General features: G+C 34.7%; 1 protein-coding gene and 1 long non-coding RNA gene across 3 annotated transcripts; both read right to left on the reverse strand.

The window, feature by feature from the left end:
• LOC148126400 (uncharacterized) lies at positions 1–1,069 on the reverse strand. Its single transcript, XR_015743229.1, has one exon. It is a non-coding gene; the product is annotated as an uncharacterized LOC148126400 (long non-coding RNA).
• On the reverse strand, positions 1–27,403 carry CPA6 (carboxypeptidase A6). 2 transcript variants are annotated; one of them, XM_087931340.1, is made up of 11 exons: positions 27,203–27,403; positions 24,199–24,274; positions 22,386–22,551; positions 20,668–20,782; positions 20,298–20,399; positions 18,066–18,170; positions 13,074–13,184; positions 12,799–12,889; positions 10,470–10,672; positions 4,687–4,771; positions 1–2,734 (listed from the first exon to the last, which is right to left on the reverse strand). In XM_087931340.1, exons 3-11 carry the CDS (start codon positions 22,544–22,546, stop codon positions 2,526–2,528), a joined length of 1,182 nt encoding a protein of 393 aa, XP_087787466.1. In that variant the 5' UTR covers positions 22,547–22,551; positions 24,199–24,274; positions 27,203–27,403; the 3' UTR covers positions 1–2,525. The 2 variants fall into 2 exon arrangements, with proteins under 2 accessions (XP_087787466.1, XP_026561668.2); XM_026705883.2 differs by having other exon boundaries at positions 2,395–2,734; positions 22,386–22,510; positions 27,203–27,380.
• Positions 27,404–27,738: the final 335 nt, after the last annotated feature.

Genomic DNA, 27,738 nt, shown 5'->3' on the forward strand with positions numbered 1-27,738 from the left:
AATTCAAATTAGATTTTAATTGCAATTTTACATAGACAGAATCTTGGTTTGCAATTACTGAAGAATGGTATTAAATACTCAGATTGACGTTAGAACACATGATGAAAGGCAAGTTATTTGTGCTATATGCGACAAAGGATTCTCTAAATTATGTTGTATTTCCAGCAATAACTGAAAATCTATTGGAGCTTCTTGAGTACCCAATTCTGACAATATGTCATGCAATATTTTTATTATAAAAATAATTTATGATTAATGTTACAGCTGACCTTTTATAAAGTGGAAAGCAAGTACAGATACCTATCCTTTTAAAATATCACTTCTGAATGTAAGAGTGCTGCCATATACATTTCCTAGCTTACTTGCATATATAAGTGGTATAATCACACAAGCAATTTATTGAGCAAACATTTTAACAATAAAATGCATTCTGGCTACTGTAACTAACAGACATGCAAAGGGAAATACAACCTTAAAATCCAATTTTATTGGACCAGATTCTAGTAATCCAGACAAGGCCAAGTCAGCTGCAAATACATATACATTCTAAAGTAAATGCATACTGGACAAGCAAGCAAGTAGAAGATAAACATTAACCATTTAATGGCTGGCTACTTTACAAATATGTCTTTTTAGGCCCTATATTTTGAGATGTTGCAGCATCATTAGGTCCTCTCTAGCCACATATTATTTTGCTCCTGCCTGAAGAGTCTTCTTCTCATCTGCTGCTTTTTGCTTCTGCTGCATAATTTCAGAATCTCTCTGTTTCCTTTGAGAAGCTGATAAAGTTTCTTCAGTTCTAAGTGAATGGTAGGAAATGGAAAGATTTGTATTTCTGGTCATTAGCACTCTGAAGTTTGTTATTAGCTCTTTGAGAGTTCTTGGGGATTGATCTGTATCCTCAGTCACCTGAGTCAGAGTGCAGATGAGTGTGGAAGCTTCTTGGGACTGCAGTCTCATACAAGAAGCGAAACGTTTTCAAGGAATCAACCAAGAAAATCCAGTTGCCTTTTGGAAAAGCACCTTTGGGATTATAGGAGACATTTATTCAATTTATATAGCCACCCATTATTGTACATATTTATTATAAGATAGTCAGTACTGATATGCTATAGAAATACTATATTTAGAAAGTGATACATGATTGAAACCCAGCCAGACTGACAAGCATGCCTTACTTCATCTTTTGGTATCTTGCAGGGAGAGAGGTTTTAATTTCTTCGGCTATGCAGTGCCATGCTGAAATGACCAAAACTTTACATTTTTTTTCAATACAATATCATGTGATCTGAGAAGCCAATTGATTCTTATGCAGATACTTATATAACAGCTGTTTCTGGCCTAGTTTCAGAGGTTGAGATTGCCTGGAAGCCTACCTGAGCTTCTCTGCTTTGGCTGTTACTTATTTTCCATATAGCAGTAGATCTTCCATTTCACTGTGCCTGGGGAAATGCAATACTTATTGGGTGAGTTGACCCTTTGATTACATCTTACACTATCCATTTTCTACACTGAATCAAATGACTTCATACTGACATTTCCAAGGTGATAGCAATAAAGGTTATTCAATCTCTAGCTATGAAGGAGAGTTCTAAAATATAATTTAAATGAAATAGGTTCCCTGGAGTTCAAAGTTCAATAGTAAAAATAAATGCTATTATTCTTCTACAATTGGAACATGAAAAAATAGAGTATATAACGATTGCAATAGGTAAGATAGATAAACATTCCATCAGGATGTTTCCAATCTTAAGGTTAATTTTGGAATGTAGCTCTTTGGTGACATTCATACAGGAATATACTGTATCCTCTATTCTCAGCATATTCCTCCCATGAGGTTAATACACAGGTCTTGCCAATGTTTTTGCTGCATGATGCATTTTATTCCAATGTTAATAAGCATATGATCCCAACTGGAAGTAAAATAGCTTTATTGCAAAAGGTTTAGCTTAGGTTATATATATTAGAGCTTTGACTAACTTTCAGTGTTCAAAATCAACATTTTGAGCAAATTCTGATTCTTTGGGACAAGCTAAGATTCATAACTTGTATAAATTAGGCAGATACCTTTGAACAAAAATTTCACACAATTTATCCATTTTCTTGCTAGATATGTGTTTGAATAAAGCTTTGGTGCTTCTTTCTCGAAATTTTTCTTTTTACTTTTTCTAATTTCCACCCTTTATAATTACATCAATAATCATTTAGATACACTCGAGGATTTCTGCCTTCATACATCCTGATACCACATGGCCTAAAACAGGGCTGTCAAACTCGCGGCCCACAGGATGGATGTGTCACACACTAGTCTAAACACCCATGCCTGGTTTAGTGAAGGGGGAAAAAGTTGTGACACATCACATGATGCCACCAGTTTGACATGCCTGGGCTAGAATATCAAAGATTTGAATATCTCTTATCTGTAGAAAATGTCATTTCCTTTTTCAAAGGGTTCTACTAGTGGGAAATGCTACATTCTATATTTGAGTGACTTCACACTGTATTCTTAAGAACAATTTAAAAAATTAAAACTTGTCTGCAATGCTTAAATGACACTTTTTAAGAAGGTGCATGGTTATATTTTTAACAGCCAGCATTGTCTCTGTACAGGTTGGCTTGATTAGGTTCTCAGGCAATAAAAATCCAAAATGACCTGTATCACGCAATTCAAAGGCAAATGAATAATGGATTCCAGTTTTATAGGCCCAATCCATTGAACTCCCAGAACTTATATCTGAAAAAGAAGAAAAACAATAGTTTGGAAACAATTTGCTAATACATGGATCTACACCATTTGATGGGTGATCTCAGTTTCCCAATGTTCTGCAAAGGTAAGATGGGCAGTCTATACATTTTATAAATAAAATAAAAGGCCCTCACGGAGTAACTGCACTGAAAAGAGCAGAGCTAACGGCTTCTCAGTCAATTATGATTTGTTACATGGCCAGCTAGATATACAGCCTGGATTTAGTCTTTTCATCCACCTATCAAGTTCTTCCCAAGGACCTGGAATAAGCAGATGTGGATGTTTGAGTAATAAATTATTTGTATTATTATGGTTCATTGCATAGTCAGCAGGATAATCAACTAGATTTGATATTTTAATCTATTTATCAAGTCTTTCCCAAGGACCTGAGATAGGCAGATACTGATGTTTGATGTTAGAATGTAAGCTGTTCCAAGTAAAAACTGACTTTTGCAATTGACTGATGGTGAATTTGTCAATACCAAAGGTATTCAAGTGGTGTCCAGTTGTTTTGGGATTGCACCCAATGGGCTTATTACTATTGGTACTACCTTTGCTTTCTTTTGCCATAGTCTATTGTATATTATTATCTCATTTCTCTTCTATTCTGCTGTCTCCTGGTACTGCCACCTTCACTATCCAGACATTTTGGTCTTTTTATTGACAATTGTTAAGTTTTGGGGTGTTATGTGGCAGGTGTCCGTTGGTTTGAATTCCAAAGTCCCAGAGCACTTTAGCTTCTTATTTTAGGATTAGAAAATGCCACATGCTCATGTTTAATTCCTCAACACTCCCCCCCCCCGCAAAAGAACAGCAGTATTTTGGGGCAATTTTTAGGGCTTGAAGAATGAATTGTGGAAATGGAAAGAGAAGCTTTTCAGAGACCTCCATCTGGGGAAAAACAACACTCTGACAAAATTTAGAATTGAATTGCAAGAAGGCAATAAATGGGACACTAAAAGTGTCATATGTGGCTTTCTCATCAGCACTGTTATCCTAAGGTTATATTTAAGTTGCATTTTTAAAAGAAAAATGGAAAAACCTTTGGTCAACCCCAACGATATTTTGTTTAATTCCAACCGAATAAGTTGAATTACTCCTGCTCCTCACATACAGTTCTGTAAGTGTATGATATTGTTCAAAACAGATAGCTAGAGCAACACTCCAAATATGATTTTGTACCAAGGATTATACTGTACATGGTTTAAGACTAACTGAAGGCCAGATTTCAAATATTCTTGGTTGGGGCAAGGACAAAATAAATACAACTTTATTTCATTTAAATGCAAATATAATTTGATTATTCTCCAGCCATATATTTATTGGTATTTCTATACATTTACAAATCTGCAGTTCAGTAATAACTTTTGGGTGTTTCTATACATTGCACTTAAGGTTTCATCAAATATTTTTGAATATTTTGAAGGCCAAGCCAAAAAAAAAGCAAAAAGGAGCACAAATTAAAAAGAAGCGTTTCTGCACTAAATTGTGTAATCCAAGCCATGTCTATTTGGACTGCAAGGTAAACATTTGAGCCTTAATCATATCTTTTGCATAAAACAGCGATGCTTAATTTGTGGATGACACAGGAAAAAAAAGATTCTTCCCAAACATATTGAATATATGAGCTCCAATTCTATACTACTTACTTGTTTATCTTCCCAGCATTAATCTGTTCTTGTTACATATTGATATAAAAAGCTAAAAGCATAACCATTATTCAGAGTTCAGGAGTAATTTATAGTAGGTATTAAACTTTATTTATTGAATTTATGTGCTGCCCATCTCAAAAACAACTCTGAGCAACTTGCAAATATTAAAACTGGTACTACAGTATTATGTTCTTCATTTAATATAATTTTAGATTTTAAAACATTTTCTCTATTAAAGCATCATTAACAAGTTATTTTTTTAAAATCCAATTTGTCAGAGACACTCACACAAAGTTCTGGAAGCAGGACCGTATCGATACCGTATTCCATAAACAGACTGCAAGGCATTTACAGCATTAACAGCTGCAGATTCCTGGTAGATGACAAAGAAAAAAGAAAAATCACCCCATGCATATTATTATCTTCTTCATAATGAATGTTATAGGACAAAGATTACCCATTTTTAAATTTTATCCTTCACAACTTATTACATCTTGTGCCCCCTACTTCTACCTTTGTTACCATACATTATTTTCATGAATATCCTTGCATAAAGTTATACCTTTCTGGTTATATGCATATCATTCATCAAAGATCTGTATATGAGAATATTATTTCAACACCAGCATAACAAAAGTATTGGAGAGGCCATCTCTTGCTCTACTGCCATATATAAAGAAACTAGATCCAAATTAGATTGTGTTGTTTCTCCGTGTCATATAAGTGGGTATATGCATAATTTTGTATTTGTCATATTTATGTAGTATATTGGAGGTATATGCAACAAAATTTCATTTTAATGTATGCTAATTAGTGTACATTCAAAGTGACAATAAAATTATTCTAAGTCTAAGAAGGAAAACCAGCTTTTCTATCCCCTCTTTTAGATTACATTAAAATGACTGCCAAGGACATTCAATCGCTTTGGCTAAAGGGGAAGCTGGTTTTATGGTTCCAGCTCACTTTTAAATGTTATCTCCTAACCACATTTAACAAGAGTATTATTCTGCCTACGTGAACAACAGGTTTAGGGTGTTATCTCATGTAATAATTTGTTTTCAGAATACTTTATACACCTCAGCAATCAATCAACTAATCAGTCAAGCCTGAAAAACAGGTCCTCTGTTTTTTTTCCTGTAATGCCATGAAGATACACACACACACACACACACACACACACACACACACACACACACACAGAGTATATAGATAAAGTTATGTATGGGAACTCTTTGGCGGGCTTCTTGTGCCAAACACTAGAACTGAAAACAATATGAAAGCCAGTTTGGTCTAGTGGTTAAGGCACCAGGCTAGAAACTGTGAGACTGTGAGTTCAAATACTACCTTAACCTTGAACCAGTCATTCTCAGCCTAACCCATCTCACAGGGTTGTTGATGTGGGGAAAATAGGAGGAAGAAAGAGTATTAGATATGTTCGCCACGTTGATTTATTTGTAAAAATAATAAAGGTGGGATACAAACAAACATGGTAATCCAGGATGCAGGTCTTTTAATACGTAGTTTATTTGCAAACAAACAATGGAATATTTTTGAAAGAAATTCAGTGACTGCTATATATCAAATACAATACCTTGTTTGTAGTAAATTTCAGATACAAATGTTTGCATCTTTTTTCTCCTGTAAATGCAATGCATTTGGTTTGAAATGCCTCTTTAGACTATAGAGATGCTTGCTACCTGTCCCTTATCATTGTATTTTTCAGGCTGCTTATTTCTGAGTTGTCTAAACTAGCTTTTATACTTCAGTTTTGATTGTGGGTATGTACATTATTTTACCGAGTTTAATATGTTTATAATGGGCTATACATAAAAATGAGAAAATAAAATTGTTTAAAAGCAAAGGATTTGCAGAGAAATATGTTACAGAGTTTACTTTTTAAATTTTATTTTATTTATGTATCAAATTTATAGAACTGCCCATCTCAAGAAAAGTTACTCTCTATTTCACAACATGTGAAATAGTTAAAATTATAGGCTGCTAGACAATTCAAAATAGGAATTTGTATAGCATGATGCTCTCATGATGCAAGATATATTACTTAAAAGAATTAACATTGTGAAAATACATATGCTGGCTTTTATATTAAAAAAATCACTATAAATGTGCAAGTACAAAATGGTGATTTACTTTGTAGCTGGTTGTATCACTTATTAAACAGTCTTCTGTTTCTTAGTAGTGATCTGAGAGGATGCTTACATTTGTTTCACTTTAAAAACTCAAAAATATTGCATCATATGCTAAAATTAATTAGGAAGAACCAACATCATTGTTTCATAATATTTATTTTTATAAGCTTTGAACACTTATTTCAATATGAATTCCTGTCAAAAAAATTCTTAATTCTGTTCATTTTTAGAAGGATTTGTATATCTGTTTTAAGAATAGTTATGTGCATATTATACTCCATTTAATGTTTGTACATCGTCATGTGAAGGCTCATAGTTTTGAAATATGTTGACAAAAGCATGTAAACTATAAATCTTAACATTTTCTATTAATGATAATCAGTTTATTTTTTATAACTTTTCCTCCTAAATCGTTATCATTTTTTTAGAAGCGGAATTATTTTTCCTATATTTGAATCATTGAGTAGTCCTAATGTTAAAAAATATTTTCCTAATGTTCATAAAGCAATGTGATAGCAAACTAATGGATACATGATATAATTGGGTGAATACACCTAATTAGGGTAAATACACACTTCGTTACAATATTCTGTGGGGTAAGCTTCATTGACTCAATTGTTACACAAATAACCCATATGGCATGGTTTGGAAACCTGAGGACTATTTACATATGCCATATTAAGAAAAATCAAATAGTATACAATTTCTTAGTTAAATATGCGAAACCAATCTATGCACCAGTGTCTAATCATAACACATTTGTTCAATCCCCAATTATTCCAATGGGTTGATACAGTCTCTTAACCCAAAAAGATTTCCCAGCCTGCCCAACTATATCTCAAAATGCAGTCCCTCACACCTGCTCTGAATTTTTTTTTCATTGAATTCAGTTCATATACCCAAAGATCAATGAATGAAAAACTGCAACAATAACCTGTAACTATAGCAACTATACATTGCTACCCTGTTTCTCATCTCTGCTTTCCTCTTTATTTCCTTTTTACTAAATTATAAACTCAGGGCAAAGATATGGCTTCTTAAACTTTATAAAGTACAATATGCTGGTGTAGCTATATAAACAATTAGGGGAACTAAAAATATAGATGTAATGGAAAGTGAAATAGCACATTTTTTTAAAACTAACTATAACTATGCTGCAGGGAAACACTCTTGTTCTCAAGAAGATATATATTACAGGCTTCTAAACGGAGATTTCCTTGCAGTACCACATCTGTGGGTTGAGAAGTACACTAAAAATTACTGACCTAAATGCAAAATTCAGTTTTAATTTGGACACATTCCTTCAGTGGTTATATGCATATGTTACTGATTGATGAGCTGAGCTGAAAAAAATCCCAGCAGTCGTTCTGAATCTCAGGTCTTTGTAAAGGGGAGTTGAGAACTAAGCAGCTTTGGGTCACAGTGTGATACCGATCGATATTGTATAGCAAAAAAAAAAACCCCTTGTTTTTCAGTTTTGACTATCAAAGTTTTTATTTTGAGAAAACAGCCTTTCATGCTGTATTTAACAAAGAATAACTTTTTAATGTTGCATGGCCTCAGAAATACCTCTGCTGCTGATTCTTTGCCAGACTTTATCTCAGATACTGTATATACAAATTGGCAACAAGCTCTTTTTTTAAAATTCTTTTTTTAAAATTCTTTTTTTAAAATTGCAGTACACAGAATGACTTCACATATTGGGCTAAGCAATGGTTTATTTTAACCATAATTTACTGAACTGGCTTACAGTCACAATGGCTGCATTGATGCGGCACATTAAAGCTCAAACCAAACATGCTACATCATAAGGTAATATACTCTGTGAAATAGGCCAGTGTAACATGACTGTAGCAATTGAATGAAAACTTCCAAATAACTAAAAAATTGACATAAACAAAAGGATATACCTGTACTAGATAACATGTATACTGAGAGTTGTATATCCTTTTCTCCATTTCCAAGACCTAAATAATTTAACACATTAATTCAGAGAGTGACTGGCAGCACAATTCTGTGTTGTAAGCTGGATAGAAGCCTGTTTGTCTTCAACTCACAAATTATTAAAGAATCCTCTCCTTTGCTAGATGGTAATGTCCATGGAAAAGCTTTTGTCTCCTGGCCAACATTGACATAAATCTGAGGAACTTGTGAAATTGATCCCAAGGGAAGCAATAGGAAGAAAAATTCTTTATGATCTTGCTTTGCTGTTCAATGCAGGTCGCTGCATACTGTATATAAATTGAAACTGAATTTTGTTGAATTGCCTGTATAAATGCATTGTCAGTTAGGGATTTCTTATTTGTGCAAATGTTCTCAATATTTGATTGTCACTTATTCTCTATCATCATGTTCCTTCTGTCTGCCCAAAGGCTTAGCCTTAGACTAAAAAGCTGACCTTTTTTAATATTTGAGCTTTGCTTTCTTGCTGCAGGCTGTATATGTATAGTGAGGTACTGTTTAGCTCCTGGACAGTAGTACGTTTAAAAAATGTTAGTATATAAGGATTGCATTGGTTTGCATTGTTCTGACAAGACCTGTCTCTGGAAAGGGAATTTTCTGTTGATTTTGCAAAGAAGGTGAAAACGGTTGACACACTGAGAAGGTAGTCTTGTGTCAAGCCATGGAAAGTCTTGAAATGAGAATAAGAATGTTGGTTTTATTAACTTTCCTTCCTCCATAAAAATTATGCGAGTTCCCCAAACCCCACAAACTTTAACCTTAGACTGTCTACTATTGACCTCACCCCTTTCCCAAGAGGTCTCTAGGGGGCGTGCATAAGCGCACCAACGTGCCTACCGTCCCTGTCCTATTGTTTCTTTTATTTTTCTTTTATTTTTCTTATATGTACCCATTTCATGTATTCATAACTATGTATACACTTATACTTATTATCTTGTAAACAATTGACAAATCAAATCAAATCAAATCAAATAAAAATAAATAAATAAAACTATACAGTTCTCTAGGCTTGAAAGAACATTTAAGAAATGCATTGCTTCTTCCAATTTCACAATTGAAAAGGAGGTCAAAGAATCATAGTGACTATGAGTAAATTCTCATAATATGTGCTTTTTCTCTCATCAGGAAAGAGTTAGAACTATGGATGTTTGTGTATTTTTGTGAATATATTATGTGTATATTTATTAAAAATAAAATGAAATAATACAAATTTGCAAGATATGGTTTCTTTCTGCAAGATACCTCCTTACCTGTTCTAGAATGATCCAGTTGCTTCTATGTGGAAAATCTTTTATACAGCCCAATGGACATCTCTATGGTATACCTAATGACCATATATGGGCCATAACATATTGGCCATTATACAGAATAAGGTTCCTCTTTCTTTCACTTTATTCCTCCCACTGTAATCCTGCAGATTTACAGTGACTGAATTTACATGTTAACCATTATTTTTAAATAAGCCACTGTAGGCTATACTATACAATAAGCTGGAGCTAAAATCAGTTTACCAACCACAATACAGTAATCAGATTATAGTCTTGTATTAAGACTATATACTATATACAGTATTGACATAAAGCAATGTGTGAACTGATATATGTCAATGCCATTGTAAAATATATTAATTTGTCCCTGAAATCTGTCCATGAAATATGATTTAATTTTTCAAAGCCACTATTCCTTAAATCATTTGTTGGAAAAATTAGTAACTAATACAGTCATTTGAAAAACCTAATTTTCATTATTTTTGACTCATCTAAAAATAGCTGTGTTTCTCCTCCCCTCCATACCAACTGTGTTCCCTTATTTTGGATAGGACAACATAAATGTGAATTCCAGTGAGGTTTCTAATTATTCAGTGGCAAAGAAGGAATGGGACTCAGAAGAACATTCTCTTCATTAAGTCAAAAGGCATAATTGGCATGCAAACATGCAGAATTCTTTGAACTCTATACTTACCACACAACTAAAATTTGGAATAGCTGCATACTTGTATGAGTATGGATACAATAGCATTTGGGCATACGCATGAAAGGACAAATAGGCTTTCATCTGAGTCTGGTGTTTGCGAAGAAAATGAGCAACAGCCTTCACTTCTGGTTCAGATTCAGGGAATGGACCACAGTATGTATCATCACAGGGATGAAGGGAAGCACCTTCATCTATATGTTACAAGGGAAGAAATGATGATGATCCCCACAAAGTTAAACCGAACAAAAACATGGTCATAGGGCACACACGTAGTACCAGACCGAGGTTCTTTCTTTTGAACATATTAAGGAATTAAAAATAATCCATCTTGGACCAATGACAATGAACGTAATCCCAATAGTACAGAAAATATTTTGATTCCAGGGTGGCCAGTTTTGATGATAATGATGACAGGATGTGGCAGAATAACAGTTTCATAGGAATAGAGATTTTAATCTTGTCTGAAATATAAATTTTAAAGATGAATTAGTTGTACTAGAGCACAACACGTTTATTTTTCTTATTTTACTACCAAAAAGTAGTGCAAAGTTACATTCCTCTTACTTAGTTTATTGCCTAATTCCATTGATACAATTATTCAGGAACAGGAAAAAGATACTCCAAGGTTATATAAATTGTTTACCATTATTCTAATTGTGTTGTCACAGTTCAAGTATTAAATCTGACTTGCATATAATTTTTTGAGCAGAAGAAGGGCATCCTGTATGAGACAAAGTTATTTTCTCATTGGGCCAAGACATAATTTAAGATGACCTGGATATTGTTTAAAACTTTGATTAAAGCTTCAGCACTCACGCAAATTAAGAGTAGAAGTGGATAGAATTTTTATTTGAGTCAACGTGATTCTTTTTTAGTAATGATTTGGTGATGAGAAAAATGTAATGTAGTTTCTGATCAACAATTTAGGAATATCCTTAATCATAATCAATAATGGATCTGCTTCGCATGAGAAATACACATGCATAATAGTACACCAGAAAATTTTCTTGTGTTTTGATAACCCTTAAACATTCTTCTCAAAAATATTCCTCATATAATATCTTCAGTATTTTAAAAAATGAAACACTCCACAATTTACCTAAAAACTGGAAGTATTATGTAACAATTATTATTAAAAGTTAGCTTGATCCTTATTTTTCAGCTAAACAGCATATACTATTAAAAGAAGCAGTAGAAACTCCAGTAACTTGTAACTAAAGATGTAGATTCCATATGTATTATTCACAAAAAAGGGCTCTGTTCAGGAATAAGGAGGCTCTGACCTCTAGATTTCACTGTCTATAGCAGCTCTAACCAACAGAAGAAATTGAGAAATATATTTTCCCTTTCCTGATAAAAAGAAATGGAGATTTGGAAGTTTGTCACACCTGTGATATTTTGTTAATTTATTGCTAATTGGTTTGTCTTTTGTTGCCATTATATATATATTTATTTTGTATTTATAGTCTATGTTACTCTAGACAAAAAAAGAAAGAAAACAGAACTGCCAGAAAAATGCTGCTTTAAAAATTAAAAAAAGCAAAGCAAAACAAAAGAAACATCAGGGTTTTATTTCTCCAGAAAACGATTCTCATTTCTATTTCTTTGTTGTGCTAAAATGTCACTGCCTCATAACTCTTATTTGTCTGTGCAAATTAGGAACTTAATTAATTGGAGCTTGGGACTTTTGTTCTGAAATTATTTATTATTAATTTGGGACTCCCCATTTCACTAACTGGATCCATCGTCTTCCACATGAACCTGTTTGTTAAGCTCTTGGAGCTTATGGATAGGTCTGCTGAGAGGATATCCAAGAATGAATGATTTTGAATGATTTTCAAAGTCATATTTCTCTAGTGTTTTCATTACTATATTTTACAAGCTAGCAAAAATCCATCTTGTGTTTAAGATTTAATCATTGTGCTCCCTGAAAATTAGAATTATTTTTAACTATTTCTATTTCTATTTTTAGCATTTAATATTCTTATTATTCTTATATTTACTTTTTTAGTTGTTTCAAAGCCTCAATAATTAGGTGGGATATGAACACATATTTATAAACAGGCCAAAATTTGGATGTTATTTGAATTGGGAAGCCAGGATGGTTGTATAATAGTCTGATCAAAAGTCAAAGTTCCAATGCCAGCACTAAGACACAGAGGACTCTATAATCAAAAGTAAAAAGAGGGATTTGATCCTGAAATAACTCCAACAATATCATCAGATACATATTTACTATATATTTACCTGTTTTATAGACACATTGTTAATTTAATTGGCTAATGAGAAAAGAAAATTGTATTATTTCTAGACTTACCACACCATTTTACTTTCCAATTACGATTAGCATCAACTCCATGGCAGTGGAACTTTGAATTCTTTGATCTTGTTTTCCTCCAAAATCGATCCTAGGCATAGATTTTTAAAGATGGAAATGAAACATATATACAGATAAAACACTATGTTATGCTTATGACAAATCTTTTCACAGAGAGTGAGGTTAAATATTTAAACTTTTTTCCAAACATACTTCTTTAATATTAATATTCTTAATATTTTTCATTTATACCCTAATGTTGAAATATTTCTTACCTGTGTCCAGCTAAAATGATATCCATCCACATTAAAAATAGGCATGATAAAGAAATACAATTGATTGAGCATTCTTCTCATGGCTGAATCATTTTGATATGTCTGAAGAGCCTGGTATATAAACATAGTTGAAATAATATAATTTCTGTAGTTCAGAAATTTTGTAATGTGATTTTTCAGAGATCCTAGCCCACCTTTAACTTAATAAAATAACTGTCAATGAAAGCTTAGACAACAGTCAATTGATTAGTCTCCTACTTCCCAAAGCATTCATTATTCTTATGGTTCTTACTATAAGGAAATATTAGTACTGAGCTTCTGACATTAGCTGACCTCCTTCTTTGGCTACCAGTGTGCGACCAAAATTAAACACATCCAGTCACTTTCCCTTACTAAAGGCCAGGTTAAAGAGATACGACTTCATGACTTTTCTGAATAACAGCAGAATAGGGACCATTTGGATCTCAGGGAGAAACCTTGTTCCCAAACACAGGTGCTTCTACTGAGAATGTAGACTTCCAAGGTCCTGAGAGCTAACATTATTTATTTGAAGGAACCCGGAGCACACCAATCTTGGCCATCTACTCTTTTTTTAATTCTTCTAACTTTTCTTTTCTTTCTTCTTTCTTCTCTCTCTCTCTCTCTCTCTCTCTCTCTCTCTCTCTCTCTCTCCCCCTACAGTAGCTTGGTCAATGAGAAAAGAAAGAAGCTGGTAGTTTCATCAATTGCTAACTTGTCTAGAGGGGTGTCTCAAGCCTCAAAACTGAACAAAAGGAAGAAGCAACCTGGATTTAGACAGGCCAATTTGGACGAGCTATTGTATAGTCCATGACGCGGAATTGAGCATTCAAGAAGACAGCCAGAGAAATTGCTACATGAAATTTTTGCAGTCAGAACTGTTGCTGTGGGCATTTTGCAAGGCAGGAGCAGAATCGGTTTGAGTCAAATAGCAAGAAGCTTTTGAGATCTCATACACACATTTAGGGAGACTGCAGTCTCTTGCATACCAATTGAATAAGCCTTTCTAGAGGACATGGGCGGGAGATTCATTCCCCCTCTTCAATAGCTTGCTATAATTTAACATTATTTATATATCCATGAGATATGTAAATAATGTTAAATATCTATCTTAGTGTTTTACTAATGCAAGCAATGGAATTTTTTGATTTTTCTTTATTGTGGTGCCCAAGGATGGAAGGAGGAAGTACCCCCGCCCCCAACACACACATCCAGTTGGAGATACGACAGCAAGTGTGTTTAAAGTAAATAGTACTGATGGAGGAACTCTTAGGAACCTCTGGAAGAGTGTAATGGTATTTGGAAATAAACTGGAGAGGGAGGAGGGAAAACTACAGGCTAGACAACTGGCAGGTAAAAGATATTTTAGTCCTCAGAAGAAAGGAGGATGTGGGAAACATTTCAGAAGGGACCTCTAGTTTTCTGGAAAGTAAAAGGAAAGGAAATGAGAAATATTTTCAGTCTTGTGCTACAATATTAACATAAGCTTATAATAAAGATGGTACTCCTGATGATTGTGTTTCTTGCTTGGACAATCTCACAGGGCTAACAGGGCTAACAGTTTCTTGAACTCTTAAAAAATAGCTATACATGTATTTTTCTGCTGCCTTTTCTAAAAATTCCAGATAGCTCAGAATAAAACATATTCAAACATATTCAAACAATATAAAATACATCAAGCCAATTCAGAACTAAAGTAAACCTACTTCTTCCAGCATGCTTCTAATTGCACTCTTCACCCTGAGGCCTCTTGGAAAACCATAGGCTTCACTGCTTTATAAAATTGTAACTGAAGGAAGAAGTATGTTATTCCAAAATGAGATCAAGAAGGCCTGTTTCCAACTCCCTTCCCCTTCACTTCTTATGCAGAAGGAATTCTCAATCTGCCCATTTATCCAGCACAGACTGGACAAACAGCATCTGCCCCAAATGGAATAAGGACCTAAGCCAGGGCTGTCAAACTCTTGGCCCAATACTAAATCATAAAGAATTATTGCTATAGAATAATATCAGGAAGCTTTTGGCAACCAAGGGACATCCAGCAAAGTAGGCATTTGTGCTGTATTTGTTTTATGAGATCTATCTATCTATCTATCTATCTATCTATCTATCTATCTATCTATCTATCTATCTATCACATTTATATGGCTGCCAATCTCACAAAAAGTGACTCTGGGCAGCATTAGCAAGCATATTTTAAAACAGATTGCTAACCTTTTGGACCTCAGGGACTACCAAACTCATAATTTTAAATCCTAGGGACGACTAATATGAATTTTGACTAATGGTGACCTGCTAATGTTGGTGGGAGAAAGAGAGAAAAAGAGAGGGAGGAGAGAGAGAGATCTGATCTAACCTCTCTCCCCCCTCTCACACACACACAAACACACAGAGGCAGGGTTGGGTTTCAAATTTCTTAACCGGTTCTGAGGGCATGGTCTAATTTGTGGGTGTGGCTTGATGTGACTGGCTGGGCATGGCTTGTATGTAAATATTATAAATATTAATGTAAATATTGTTTTTTATTTAAAAAGAGCAACTTTTACCCCCAAAAAAAAGAAAGCAGGCAGATTGAGTTGCTAACAGAATTATTCAGAGATCTATCTGCCATCGGCTACCTGAGTCTGTCACATAAAAATTGTTTGCAGTGAGTCTGCATTGAAGGAAGGTCCTAAGGAAGGTTCGGCTTTGCTTAAGCAGAGCCAAAGATCTAAAGACTAACTAGAAAGCAAGAAATGCAATGATTTCCTGCTTTTTAGCTAATCTAAATCTCCCAGCACAGCAGAACAGCTGATGGTTGGGAAAAAAAGAAAAATAGCAACTTAGCAGGCAAGTTTGCGAGGTAAGGAGTGCGTGGGCGGGGAGGGTTCCCGCGGGCCATGTGGGCAGCACAGCCTTGTGCTCCCGCACAGCCTGGATTAATTGCTTTGTGGGGCGCCCTGGGGGGGTGACATTTCTCTGTGGACCACCAAAATTTTCTTGCAGCCCACCGGTTGGCAACCGCTATTTTAAAAGACTACATTGGTGAAGGTACTTTACGAACTTGCCATAATTTTATGGTAATAGCAGTTGTCAAATACTGTAGTTTCTGCAGTTGCAGAAACCAACACAGCAACATTCTTCATGCAGTGAAAAACAGGAATTAACTATTTTTAAGGTGGATGAATGTTCAGTTTTATTCTTTTAGTTTGCTAAAAGAATAATGCTTGCCTTGAAGCCAACAAATAACTCATCTTTATAGAAGATAATGTAATTTAATGTACTTATTAGTTACAGTATCTAAGCTCATTATTCCAGACATCCAATTAGTATCTTGCACAAACTCCAAATTTCATTTAAGTAAGCTATTGCTGAAAAGCACGGCAAGCATCTGTAGTTATGTAGATAAACATGACTAGCATGCCTCCTTGTGGTAATGATAATATTGTACTGCACCCTGATTTTGAATTTCAATTTTTGAATTTGCATAATGAATTAACATACTACAAGCATGTAATGTGTCTATATCAAGAAAGTCAAGGGGATATGTATGGCTTTGCCCTCCACTATTGTTCACAGTTTGAAATAAGGATCACCAGTCAACAGTAGAAATGTATACGTCCATTTCCTTTATGCTAAATATCTTAAAAGGACTAGAAAGTAAACAACACCCACCTTCCTTGGCAGGAGCTCAGGCGCATAAGTCAAAGAATAACAAGATCTAAATAACTAACTAAAATAAAATACAATGTATAAAATGGAAATACAATTAAAAGTACAAGAGTACTTTTTCTTAAGTGCTTGAGATATTTTTAGGCCATAATTATTTTCCAAATAAAATATTATACACACACACACACACACATCCTCCATGTCTAATATATTTACATCTTTGTAAAATTCTTGAAATCTTTATAATTGAGAGTAGACAACAATGTTGAACTATGCAATATCAAAGCCACTGCTCTCCTTAGCTCTCAACAACTTTTATCTTTCCAAATGCAAGACATATTAAGAAAAAACATAGGCAGATAATCCTCAAGTAATGGAATTATTTTAAATAAAAATAATTATAAGAAAAAACAATAGACACCTCTTAATCCCAGTTGTTCCTAATCCTTTAAAACATGTTTATATCATACTTCACAAGAGAACACCTTGCAGTTTCTCATATACAGTATATTATAATACTTTCCTAACATCAAAAATAGTTCTATCCTGCAGTTAGACACTCTATCATATGTATTCATTTTGGTAAAAAAATAGGATATAAATACAGTAAATGAAGTCCTTAATAAACAAGAGAAATTTATGCTGCTGCAAATCTCTGCACTGTTCAACCCAGGCCAAGCAATTGGGCAAAGAAAATCAAGCTTACGAATTTATTTGACTGATGTTGGGAACTCATTTCATCAGCACAATAATATTTTTTTTTTTTTGCATATAAATTTTATTGAATTTACAATTAAAAAAATAACATAACAACATTACATAAGAAACAGAGAGAGAAAAAGAAGAAAGAAAGAAGAGAAAGAGAGAGGAAGAAAAAAAAAAAAACGCTCAGTCTTGCAACCGAAAAAGGAGAAAAAGGAGTATAAAAGAGAGAAAAAAAAATAAAAATAAAAAAAAATAAAAAAAAATAAAAAAAATAAAAAAAAGCACAATAATATTTTAATGAGATTATTTTTATGCTCTTTATTATCTTTGTGAATTTGTCAACAATATTTAGTCAAATTAGAGATTTATCAATAATTGTCATTAAGATAGGGAAACTATAAGCTAGGTTGCACAATTTTATTCTTATTTAGCAAAGACGCTGAATTCAGCAGTATCATGGTGCTAATATTTTCACCAACTGTAAAATTGAAATATCAGATATAGATATCTAAAGCCTAAATATCGTAACAATTCCCTCTGCTTTGAGAACATACTTTGTATAATAGAACCTTTTCTGATTTCAAAATATAATGGTAGTTTTTAAAAAATCATCCTTACTTCTTTCACAAACCACTGGCAAAAAGCTGGACTGATCCATTCTCTTGCATGAATGCCACAGTCAATCCACACAGCTTTCTTATGAACCCTTGTTCTTTTGCCTAGCTGAAATTGTAAACATACATACATGAGAAAAAGAAAACTATGGATGGATTGAAAAAGGTTGAAGCACGTGTTCTGCCAGTGACAGGCAGCTACTTAGTGAAATGTTCCCCTTTTTAATAGATCCTAAACAGAGTATGGAAATACTGTAGTAGACGAAGTAGGTCGCCTTAGCTTAATATAGTTTTCTATATCTTTGGTTTCTGAGTTGATTATCTAACAAAAATGTGTACTTTCATTTTGCAATAGTTTCAAGAGAACAACATACTATATTACTAACCTATGTTTGACCTTTATTTTTTGTATATTTTTTCCCCCTCTTGCTAAGTGGAGAGATTGCTTGAATAAGCTTTCTCTTCTTTAGTGGCTTTTCTCTATGGTACCTCCCTAATAAGCACTAACCGGAAGCTAACAGGCTCTATTCCATGACCTTAATAAATAAATTAGTTACTCTAGTCTGGCTCAGGCTGCTGGCAAATCTCTGCTTTGACCTTGGTAAGTTAATAAGTGTCAGCTTTTCCATCCAGATTTGAAGAAGCATGTACGTAGCATCAAAAAAACTTGGCGCAGCCAGCATCTGCCTTACAGATGGCAACTGTCAGCTGGGGCGGCAGGGCCAGTAGAACACAGGGTGGTGGAGGCACTTGGGTTTTGCCCTGTGATCCTGAGGTGGCCAGCCACTGCACAGGGATTGAGGTACAAGTCCTCAGTGGATCTAGTGCCCCTAGTGTCCCAAGGTGACCAATGAGGAGAACCACTGTGCAGGATGGTTGAAAGATCAGAGATGAGGATGGGGCATGTGGGTGAGAGGAGTTCAAGAGGAGTCAGTCTTTCTAAGGCTCAGGGTTGGAAAGGACTGAACTGGGAATGGTTTGAATCAGGATGGGTCCTTGGTTAATGAATAGTGGGATTCTGTTAACAACAATGGGGACTGCTGGGAGCTGCTGTTGCTAAGTAATACAGTCATGCATCATCACATTTTATGACAGCATTGCTTCATAATGTAGCAGTTCTCAGTTGCTATCATTACCCAAGGACTACCTGTATGAACACACACAACTCATTAGTTAATTATCCCATCACGGGGGTAACCATTATTTTGTGAATCAACCTTTTTTTTGCAAAGAGCTACATTGGGGAATGGGATAAATATCTGTCCAGGGGAAATATCTTCATGAATCAAATTCTGGAGACTGTCCTCACCATCTGGGTTGCAGCCTAAAACTCCCCCCGCCCCATGGTTTGATTATATTTGGGGACATTTATTTAATAAACTTTCTTAAAATTTTGTTGCCGTTTAGGCCTCTCCTTTGGTATCCATCCTGAAAATTCTAAATTAAATACCAAAACACAAATTATAAGGAATAATTACACAACTCCATTCAAAGAAATAAAAAATACATATTACCAAGATTAGGAACTAGGAACGAAAGCTAATATGAATTAATTAAACTCTGATAAGCTGACTCCCAGTAAGAAAGTTTTAGTGAGTATCTCCTCTGAACAGAAGACTGTAAGAATCATAGCAACTTGCAGAAGCAGTATCTCTATCAGAGCAACAGACTGGAATTATTCTTTGAATAGACCCTCTTAAACTCCTAGGATTGGATCACAAGGTCATTTCCAACTCTATGGTTCTTATTTTCAAGCAAAGCAAAAGATTTCTATATGTGAACAACTGTTTATAGCTAACATTTCTAAAAAAAAAACGATTCTGTGTTTTTATATAAGTGTATATAATAGGAGTTGCTATTTGAGAAGAGCACCACAACTGGCCTTTAAGTAACCTGCTGTGTTTACATATTGGAAAATACTGGAATAAGCAAAAATTTGATGAGTCTATTTAAGTGGAATCAGTATGAATTCTTTCTGCATTTATTTTTTTTTCCTTCTAATACATTCAAAATAATATAAGCTATTGGCAAGTTTTGGCAGCTTTCTGTGATGTCCACTCAAGGATTTCAGGGATTGTAAGTGACATGCTGGGCCCTTAGCTTGTGACTTCAGATATAGGGCAAATATACAATATTAAATTTTGCTTCCACAAATATTTCCTTATTCATTTATCTTGATGCTACCTAAATTAGGTACCATGTACTTGTGCACCAATAATGTTTTGCCAAAATTTACCTTCAGCACAAAAAGTGGTCTTCCCTCATATGACTTGCCAATAGAGAACATGTAAATGAGATCAGAATGAGTTTTGTTCAAATAATACATCCAACTTTGAATCTGGGAAAAAAGAGAGAAAAAGATACATGTATATATGATTTTCTTTTGTCACTGAATAAAATAAATATAACTATATACAGTAAGTACAACATAAAATAAAAGTTCTAGTTTTTTGCCTCTTACTAGGTTTTCCAATATTTAAATTTTAAAATCTTATATCAAATATTAATTTTTGTTAAACAAGCCAAGAAAAATGTTATTTTGCTATTGTTTTTCTTATATAAGAATGAAAACATGAGAGTGCACAAATATATAATACTGTACATACTTCTTCCAGGGAATGATATATTTCATAACTATATTCTGGCAATGATCTACGATTCCTGGGTGGTTTTGAATCACTTTGTTTTTCTATAGTTTTTTGCAGATCAGATATGAGGACTCTATTAAATGGGGAAAAAAAAGAACACTTTAAATAAATGCATGGTATAATACAAAAGAATGAAAAGTTACAGTATATAGCTAAAGTAAACATCTTAACACTGTACAGACTATTTATGACATTTAATAAACCCAGGAAAATTGACAGGAAGAACATAATGTAGCATGTTGTAAAGCAAACATTGTGTTTTGGAATGCAGCAATAAGTTGGGGGGAAAAAACAAAAAACAAAACAGAGAAAAGTGTTTTAATTGACTGAAGAAACAAATAAAAATGAATTAACCAGCATTTAAAATATATTTTCTTCATCTATGAGTGGTAGTAAAATACATGCTCAAGTGAAACAATAACTACAGTGCAGGGTCCAATCTGGGTTGGTTACCGGGACCAGAGGTTTTGCCTTCCAACCTTTTGGACTTGTGCTGGATCCCATCTTCATCCAGAGAGAAGTAGTTCCCTGAAGATGGGCTCCAGCACGAGTCCAAAAGCTCAGAAGACAAAAGCTCTGGTCCTGGTGATTGACATAGATTGGATCCTGCAACATTATTCTGGGACACATATATTCACTTTCATTTGTAATAACTACAGTATTTATCTAAAGGAATTTGGGTGATAAGTAGCTAAAATAAGTAGCTAAAAGCTGAGGAGTGGGCAGGAGGTGCAAATGCCCTCAGAAAATGCTGCTAAAAAACAATGAGTACTTTTGAAATTTGAAGATTACCTGGGTTGCTTGGGAAGGCTGTTTGCCAATTTATCCCCCACAAAAAAACCTAAACAGGGATTCATATCCCTTTCTTGAATCCTTCTATAGTTATTTCCGTTATCTTCATCAGCCAAGAAACTGGACAGGTTCATATTGAGAGGTCAATCCCTTAGCTAGCCTGCTTGGTTTGCAATGACAAGTTTCATTTTTTAAACATTTTTTTTTCTTAATATAAAAACACTTGTTGAGTGTCAAGAAAGAAGCGCCAACAGTGTGTCAGGAATACTTTCAGCACCCCAGAATTATCTGCTGTGCTCAGGTTTTGCTCAAATCTTGCCAATTTCTTGTGCTCAAAGGTGATTCTTTTAGCCATGAGACCTTCAGAAAGTTTGAATATATAATGTCAAGAAAAGTACAGTAAGGAAAAGTTAAGAAACTATATGTCAGCTTTCTGAATAAAGTAAGATTCATTTACCCATTATAATTTCCTTGACAGACAAATCCTTATCCTTTCCATTTGATAAATGCTTGCTAAATTGTGCCATTAATTGCTATAATGTAGCAGGTGTTGGCTGGCATAGTGCACTGTAATAAATATACATTCAAGCACATAATTTAAAAACATGTGGATTCTTGAAGTCACAATATGCTTGTACTACTGACAATTATTGGGTTTTTTTTAACAAACGAAAGGAGGCCCCTGCACTAAGGAGACACTAGTCTACATTATAAAGAAGACTCTATAATTAGATGCTTATCACAGGAACTCTTTCCAACTTCTCTTCAAATAGCATTTGAAAGATACTCTCATATTGTTTAATTACAAGGACATGCTAGCATATTGATTATTGCTTAGGAAGATTTTAAAACATAATACAAAAGCCGCTAAAATCTATGCTTACGTATATTGGATGTTTGCTTGCTCTAAGGAGAACTGAAGAATCTGTGAACTATTTCTTGACAGATGTACATCTGTAACTGCACCCTTGGAGATGAGAGACAGGCTTCTTGGTTGCCACAGGTCCACCTGTAGTGCAGCAACCAACCTGTAATTCACATTCATTCAGTCTAGATTGGAAACACCCATGATATTAAGAGATCAAAGAGAATATCCTCTTAAAATTTTTCAATAAATAGCAGAGATTATTTCTGAATCATTAGTAAACAATTTGTTGAGATTTTCTGCACACCGAGAAGTAGACATATTTTGAGCACTAGGGTTTGTATAACTTCATTTTCAATGGAAAAAAACTAAATTCAAATTTGAATTATTTTAACCAGTTCTGCATCTTATTTTACCTTAAAAATACTGAAATAAATTTTGTAAATAAGCACTGCACAACATGGATTTGATTTAGTTTTAATGTGCATTTTTAATCTTAGCACCAGACTTTTCCAATTAGCAAACTCCAGGTGTGTTTGCATTGCTAGTGTAATTCTAACTGTTGTTCCAATGTAGCTCTTTGCAAAAAAAGGTTGATTCACAAAATATATTTTATGATATATTTCACAAAATATTCTGCTAGAAAGGTAGCTAGGAGAGTAACATATGACTACATATAGGTACTACTCAAAAAGAAAGTTGCTTTAAAAGCAGGAATACAGTTAGAGGGTGGCTTGTCACATCAAAATACAAACAATTCAAAAATGTGGCAACCATTTAGAACTCAAGTAAACTCAATTCTTCAGGGCCAAATTTTCTGTTTGAAAAAGTCCTATAGCAAGTGCTTTGCACTGTGCAGTAAAAATAAAAATCTGAAGAGATGAAAGCTCAGTGGTAGAGTTTTAATAGTGTTTTGCATCAAAAGATTTATGCTTTAAATAATGTGAAGACTTGGCCAGGGTTCCAAGATTAGAGCAATCTAATTAGAATAATTTAGCCCCCAGGCTAAACAGGACAAATAATCTAAGATAATTTTTTAGGCTATGGCTTCCTTTTAATCAAAGGTTGCTTGTTTCCATCAGCTCTTTCAACTAGTTAAAGACTATAATTGGTTAACTAGAACCTTAAGAATTCAAAAACCTTCAGCTTTTGATGGCATGTATCTTAGTAATCCTTTACACCAGGGGTGTCAAACTCGATTTCATTGAGGGCCATATCAAAGTTGTGTTTGACTTCAGGGGGCCATGGAGGGGCATGGCCAGGGTGGAAGTGGCCAGCTCAATGTCACTCATTGAGGCTCTATTGTCAACCACATCAGCCTTCCCGAGCTCCATTTTCGGCCACAATAGCCTCCTGAACCCTCTGCCAGAAAAAGTGGAGCTCGGGAAAGCTGTGTGGCCCGCTCAGGCTCCGTGTTTGGCCGTGACACCTTCCTGAAGCCTTCTGCCAGCAAAAATGGAACTCAGGATGGCTGCGGACGGCCTCCCTGAACTCTCTTTTCATTGGCAGAGGCACTGTGGGCTGGTCTTTTCCTGTTACAAGGGTGGGCTCATGGGCCAGGTCTAAGCACCCTGTGGGCCCTCAGGCCTTGAGTTTGACACCCCTGCTTTACACCATGTATTGAGAACTTGTAGCCTTAAAAAATATTTGTAAACCATAACTGCCAGTGTCCTTGATCAGCAGTCATGCTAGTTACTGTGGTTGGGAGTTGTACTTCTGTTTGCAGATCTACAACCATTCCTGCACTGAAAATCTCACTTCAGATCCCTTGATTTATGGGCAGAAAACTACACTTATGATACAGTACACAGCACTACAAAGCACACACTCACTTTAAGTTGTTGAGAAAGAATCTTCAATGTCTCTGCCATTTGGTCATTTTCTGGTATAATCCGTATCACCTTATGCCTGTAAAATAATATTAAAATAAAATCCTAAATAGGATACTATTTTAGCAAGAAAATTAAATACTGAATGATGTAATCTTGAAGCAGAAACAAAATAAATTAATCTGTGTTAAACTTTCTTAATGTGGTAGATCAACTCCAGATGGGTTGATCTTCAACTACCGTAATTCCCAGCAAGTCTGATCAAAGGCAAATACTAGCATTGAATTTCAGCACATGTTGCGTAGTTCTGAAACAGATTGAACAACGGCAATGCTTTCTTCTGGCATGTATTATTTATTATGAAGCGTTTATGCTAACCTGGATTAACTAGATCAGCTCATTTTAGCACAAGAGAGCAAGGAACAGGAAATCCAGCCTTGCTTTCAGCTGCTACCATACTTATTTGCTGAGCTTTCCCCTAATACAAGAATCTTTCAGCTGTGCTGTTCACTTTGATGTGTTCTTTTACTCTGATTCACTGGAACTCTCTCTTCAGCATAGCCCTTGGCTTGACTGCTACCTGCTGAAGGTTGAGGAAAGCTTTCATGTGTATCTAAAAAGGAAATGTAAAGCAACAATCCCTAAAAAAAATTTAAGTAACATAATGACCATTTTACACTTGATAAGCTGCTCAAATGCATTATTAATAAGCTACAACCCATACTAGACAATGAACTGCAGATATGCTATACAGGTATGTCTTTTTCTCTATATGCTCTCAAACTAGAGAACTTTGTGGTTTCTATTGGTCAGAGTCCATTTCAAATAAAAAAGAATTACCAACTCATGTCACACTACAACCCATGTATGATGCTGTTGCTTGTCAGCTACATTGAACACCACCATATGTATGCAAAATATTCAAACAGACTTGGTCTGAGATTTATAATACTAAAATTTGAACTCCACTAGATTAAATGAAAATTTGAAAAATGGAGTGATGTCTGTAGTTAATATAATCTGAAGGAAAAATTATTGAATTAATCTATTTTACCATTCTCTGTAAAATATATAACAAATATATTGTTTTTATTGAGGTAAGGTTTCATTGTATACCTATATAGTCCTTACTTCTGCTCTATAGTCCTTATCTCTGTTTACTTATGTTTATCTTTCACACAGAAGTTTTCACTGATAATCATCATAGATAAAGTATATACTTGGCAAAGACAAAATAATTAGAAAATCCTTCCTTCTCCAATGGAAGTAAATAGTTGACTATAATACCGCATACTCTCCGGGCAGAGAGCAAAATTGGATATATTGGAGAAAGAAACACAAATGACAAAGGGCAGTTGAAGTACAGATAGTACTTGATTTAACAACAGTTCATTTAGTGACCATTCAAAGTTACAACGGGATTGAAAAAAGTGACTTATAACCGTTTTTCACACTTACGACCACAAGTGCCGCATCCTGTGGTCATGTGATCAAAATTTGGATGCATGGCAACTGGTTCATATTTATGACAGTTACAATGTCCTGGGGTCACGTTCTGTGACTTTCTGACAAGCAAAGTCAATGGGGAAGCCAGATTCACTTTACAACTGTGTTACTAATTTGACCATTTCAGTGATTCATTAACAATGGTGGCAAGGAAGGCTGTAAAATAGGGCAAAACTCACTTAACAAATGTTTCACTTAACAATAGAAATGTTGAGCTCAATTGTGGTCATAAGTCGAGGACTACCTGTACATCCTGAAGCTTCAAAGTATAAACTAAATCACTATTTTGAACTTGTACAGTCTTTACATATTTCTAGTGATTTCTTTTATATAAAAGTCAGTATACGTATAAGCCACAACTTTCATTCTTTTAAGCAACATATTTTGCATAATTAGCACATTACTCCATACAAATCCCCATTTTGAATTGTCTAGCAACTTATAATTTTAACTATTTCACATTTTGTTGTATGTTGCACAGAATATTTAGAATTCAATTAGTTTAACAGCCTCCTGAGCTGGTTTATATAGATAATGGGGGTGTGGACATAACAGAACCCCTTTTTAGTTAGATTTTAGTCCGTTTAGTTTGTTTTGCCCATTAAGGGTCCAGGCCATTCCGTTCCAGCGATTAACAGAACCGCACTGCATAAAACTAAGCTATATGAAGATTGTTGAAAAGCTGAAAGGATTAAAAAGAAGGGTGGAAAATAGCAAAATATGGCAACCAATCAGAAAACGATGGAGAATAAATAAAACACCAAATTTAAAAAAAAATCAAAATAAGCATAAGGAAAATTAAGTTACACATTCTGATCAATATCATGATCAGTGCCCAAGGCTTCCTTTGCCATAATTCATGTCACAATGTAGTGTGCATGATGAGCTTTGCTTCTGAATTTTGCATACTTTTAAGGGAACTCACCTTTGAATAAAAATACTAATGATAACATGAAAGGCTAGAAATTGTTCAAAAATAATTATTGTTTCTTGTTTTTTCACATTCCTTTTTGCCACACTAAAATAAACCTCTCCCAGTCTGGGTTAATATAGTTCCACAAACACAACTCTGCTTGCTCATTATTTTATTATTTACTCATTTATTTGTTTTTTTCTGGGCTTGCATGCCACGCGAATGGACATTAACTCTGAACACCTTACACACCCCATTATCTGTAAATACCATTAACAAATGCAACCATCACTGTACACTTCCTCTTACACATCAAGGATCCTTTGTCTCATTAGTCCTTCTGGAGCAGCCAGATTTTTAAAAGTTTCCTAAATCCTAGGAGGAGAGACCATGCTGTGCCAAAAAAAGTAACACTAAAGGATAACATTATTTCATTAAAAAGCCCGATATTACTGTGTTCAATTATACTTATCCCGATAATAAATATAGCAATAAGGACACGTTGTCTCTAATAAGCGAGAACTGGATTTAAACACTAGTTAACAAATCTGAGTGATAAGTTAGGGAGCAAAAACAAAGTAGACTTACCCAGCGTAACGGTTGTCGTAGAGGTAAGTTTGTCCGGGCATCTCAGCCCGTTGCTGGACAAGAAGCAGCCCAAAGAACAGGAAGGAAAGCAGCGGCCGGGGAAGTTTCATACTTGCTGCCGCCGCCTCGCCGGATCCCGAGAGAAGGCGGGATAGGATAAGACCTCCGCCTCTCTTGCGGGTAAAACGGAGCACCTACTCCGATGGGCGAGGTTTGGAACTGGGAGGGAGGAGCAGGTGGTGGGAGTGGGATTTCGTCTTTTCCCTTGAGAGAGAGAGAGAGTTACTGTAACTCCATCATTCCCAGCTTTGATTAACTTTGGTGGCGATGATGAGGGTGGTACTCCAACAATGAACGCACCAACTTTGTGCAAAAGGAAGGAAGGAAGGAAGGAAGGAAGAGAGGGAGGAAGGAAGGATTCTCTTAAGAGAATTAAAGACTAGCTGGTGGTTTACATCATCAGCTTTCATGTATTATAAACCGTGGTCTTAGAAGGAAATTAAAGAGAGGTAATAATACTTTATTGATTATTTTAA

Source organism: Pseudonaja textilis, chromosome 3, assembly GCF_049901715.1.
Source record: "Pseudonaja textilis isolate UNSWEBS1 chromosome 3, rPseTex1.2, whole genome shotgun sequence".
Lineage (NCBI taxonomy): Eukaryota > Metazoa > Chordata > Lepidosauria > Squamata > Elapidae > Pseudonaja > Pseudonaja textilis.

What these genes read in the sequence shown, in the direction of transcription:
- CPA6 (XM_026705883.2), bottom strand. Translation starts at nt 27,312, where the DNA reads ATGAAACTTCCCCGGCCGCTGCTTTCCTTCCTGTTCTTTGGGCTGCTT. An exon ending in TTCTTTCTCAACAACTTAAA is followed by an intron (nt 22,511 to 24,198) that starts GTGAGTGTGTGC and finishes GCTGCACTACAG; the next exon opens with GTGGACCTGTGGCAACCAAG. An exon ending in GACCACTTTTTGTGCTGAAG is followed by an intron (nt 18,171 to 20,297) that starts GTAAATTTTGGC and finishes TTACAATTTCAG; the next exon opens with CTAGGCAAAAGAACAAGGGT.